Source organism: Hydra vulgaris, chromosome 07 (genome assembly GCF_038396675.1).
Source record: "Hydra vulgaris chromosome 07, alternate assembly HydraT2T_AEP".
NCBI lineage: Eukaryota > Metazoa > Cnidaria > Hydrozoa > Anthoathecata > Hydridae > Hydra > Hydra vulgaris.
The window spans coordinates 20,570,001-20,572,358 of NC_088926.1; the positions used below are offsets into that span (position 1 = coordinate 20,570,001).

A 2,358-nucleotide genomic window follows, 5' to 3' on the forward strand; every position below is an offset into this window, starting at 1 on the left:
TATATATATATATATATATATATATATATATATATATATATATATATATATATATATTATATATATATATTATATATATATATATATATATATATATATATATATATATATATATATATATATATATATATATATATATATATATATATATATATATATATATATATATATATATATATATATATATATATATATATATATATATATATATATATATATATATATATATATATATATATATATATATATATATATATATATATATATATATATATATATATATATATACATATATATATATATGATTTACAATACCACGAAACATAAATTTTTGAGGGGTAAAAAAAAAACCATACAGTTTTAAACTAAAATATAGTCCTTTATATAGTAAGTAAAAAACAAAAATTTGAAAAAAAATATATCTAACTTCTCCCTCAGGAGATCTGAAAATGACCACTTTTTGGTCATTTTTTCTCTAAATTAATAGTTTGAGGGGGGAGGGGGGGTCGAAAGTGACCTGACAGCGCTCAAACTTTTTGAGGCTCATTTTTAATATATTTGCCCCAAATTTAGAGGGGTATGGTTTTTTTGTTTTCAAAATTTACTTCTTTTGACTCCCCTACTATATTCTGCGTATGGATTAACAATTCTGTTTAATCCATACGCAGTTATATTATTACTGGCGTAGGCAACAAGCTGATTTTTAAAACTATGTCCGCAGTTAAGCAGTAAAGTATTGAGAGTAAGCAGACCCAGCTCCATAAACATACTTTTAGCACTTGAGTACTTGTCATAGCCAAAAAATATTTTAGCACATTTCTTGTAAAATATATATATATATATATATATATATATATATATATATATATATATATATAATATATATATATATATATATATATATATATACTGTTTTTGTTATTTTTACTTATTATAATAATTATTATGTTATATTTCATATTTTGAAATCAAATTTACAAAAATTACAGTAATATAACCATATTTAAACCTAACCCTGACCTTAATCCCAACCCCAAATAAACCCTCAGTCAATGTAGCAGCACTCTTACTGGCAGCAGGCTATTAGATTTCACTTTTCCTAAAAGTTGCTTACAGGAACTGTTTTTTTATTTTTATTATTATCTATTTCTATTAACAAAATTTATTAAATTATAAAAATATAAGTAGAATTCATCAAATATGAAATATAAAAATGTTATCTAATCAAATATTAAAATCAAAACCTGATTTTTCCATAAATATATGCAAGTTTCAGACAAAGTAATAAAAAGTGATCTTGATCTATTAAAACGAATAGCTTTTAAAGAGTCATATAAACCAGTCTGTTGATACGAGTTATAGATAACAGGCCAACCAATAGGAAAGTACATGATCCTTTCCAATTTGAAAGCATAGCATTTGAAATTAAAATATTAGCCTAAACTAAAAATTAATATATATATATATATATATATATATATATATATATATATATATATATATATATTATATATATATATATATAATTTGTTCTTTACCCATAGATTTATGTTTAATACTTTATCAAGAAACTTTCTGACAAGTGTAGGTGAAACTGGCAGTGGGATAAAAAAGTTAATTGTGTGTTGTTGTTTTTTTACTATTATTGCTAGTATAACTACTACACTACTACAAGTAGCACAACTACTACTAATAATAAGAACAATAATATTTATTAATATTATTATTGTTATTATTATTATTATTATTATTAGAAATATAGGATAGCAACATATTTGTAAATAAAGGATTTCCAGAGAAAGCGTGTTTGAGTGTGAGAGAGAGAGATTTACAATGTAATTAGATGATCATTATGGTTTCATTTTTCTATTTCTCTCTAAAAATTCTTCATTTATGAATAACTTGCAACTATATATTCACTTTTACAATAATAACTTAAAAAACTATTTAACAAAATGAACCCATTATGTACTTTATTCACTTTAAAAGTGAATAAAGTACATAATGAAATTATTATGTACTTTATTCACTTTAAAAGTATGCCATATAGTTTAACATTTCATAGCTTGTGTGTTCTTTTATTATTTATTCTTTTAATAGCTATTATAATATTACAATCTATTTAAAAACAATCTAATTCCTTTCCAATTTGGAAATTCCAATACATGTTATCAGAACTGACAATAAGTTAATTTTATTATACGGTAATTTTAGATCTAATACTTTGGTTTCGATGAGAATTAGAGACTTAGATTACCCTATAATTGGATTTTTTTTTAAATTGACATTTTTTTTATGCTAGTGTAATTATAACTTCGACAGTAAAAGATAAACGACTTAAAATAAAGCATAATAATA

General features: G+C 21.3%; 1 protein-coding gene across 1 annotated transcript in view; it reads right to left on the minus strand.

The window, feature by feature from the left end:
* Nucleotides 1-1,452, minus strand: part of LOC100206908 (guanine nucleotide exchange factor subunit RIC1) — a 97,279-nt gene extending 95,827 nt beyond the window's left edge. The window contains exon 1 of the mRNA XM_065801324.1: nucleotides 1,245-1,452. Coding sequence (XP_065657396.1) covers nucleotides 1,245-1,391 — 147 coding nt within the window. The 5' untranslated portion in view covers nucleotides 1,392-1,452. The remainder of the gene's footprint in view (nucleotides 1-1,244) is intronic.
* Nucleotides 1,453-2,358: the final 906 nt, after the last annotated feature.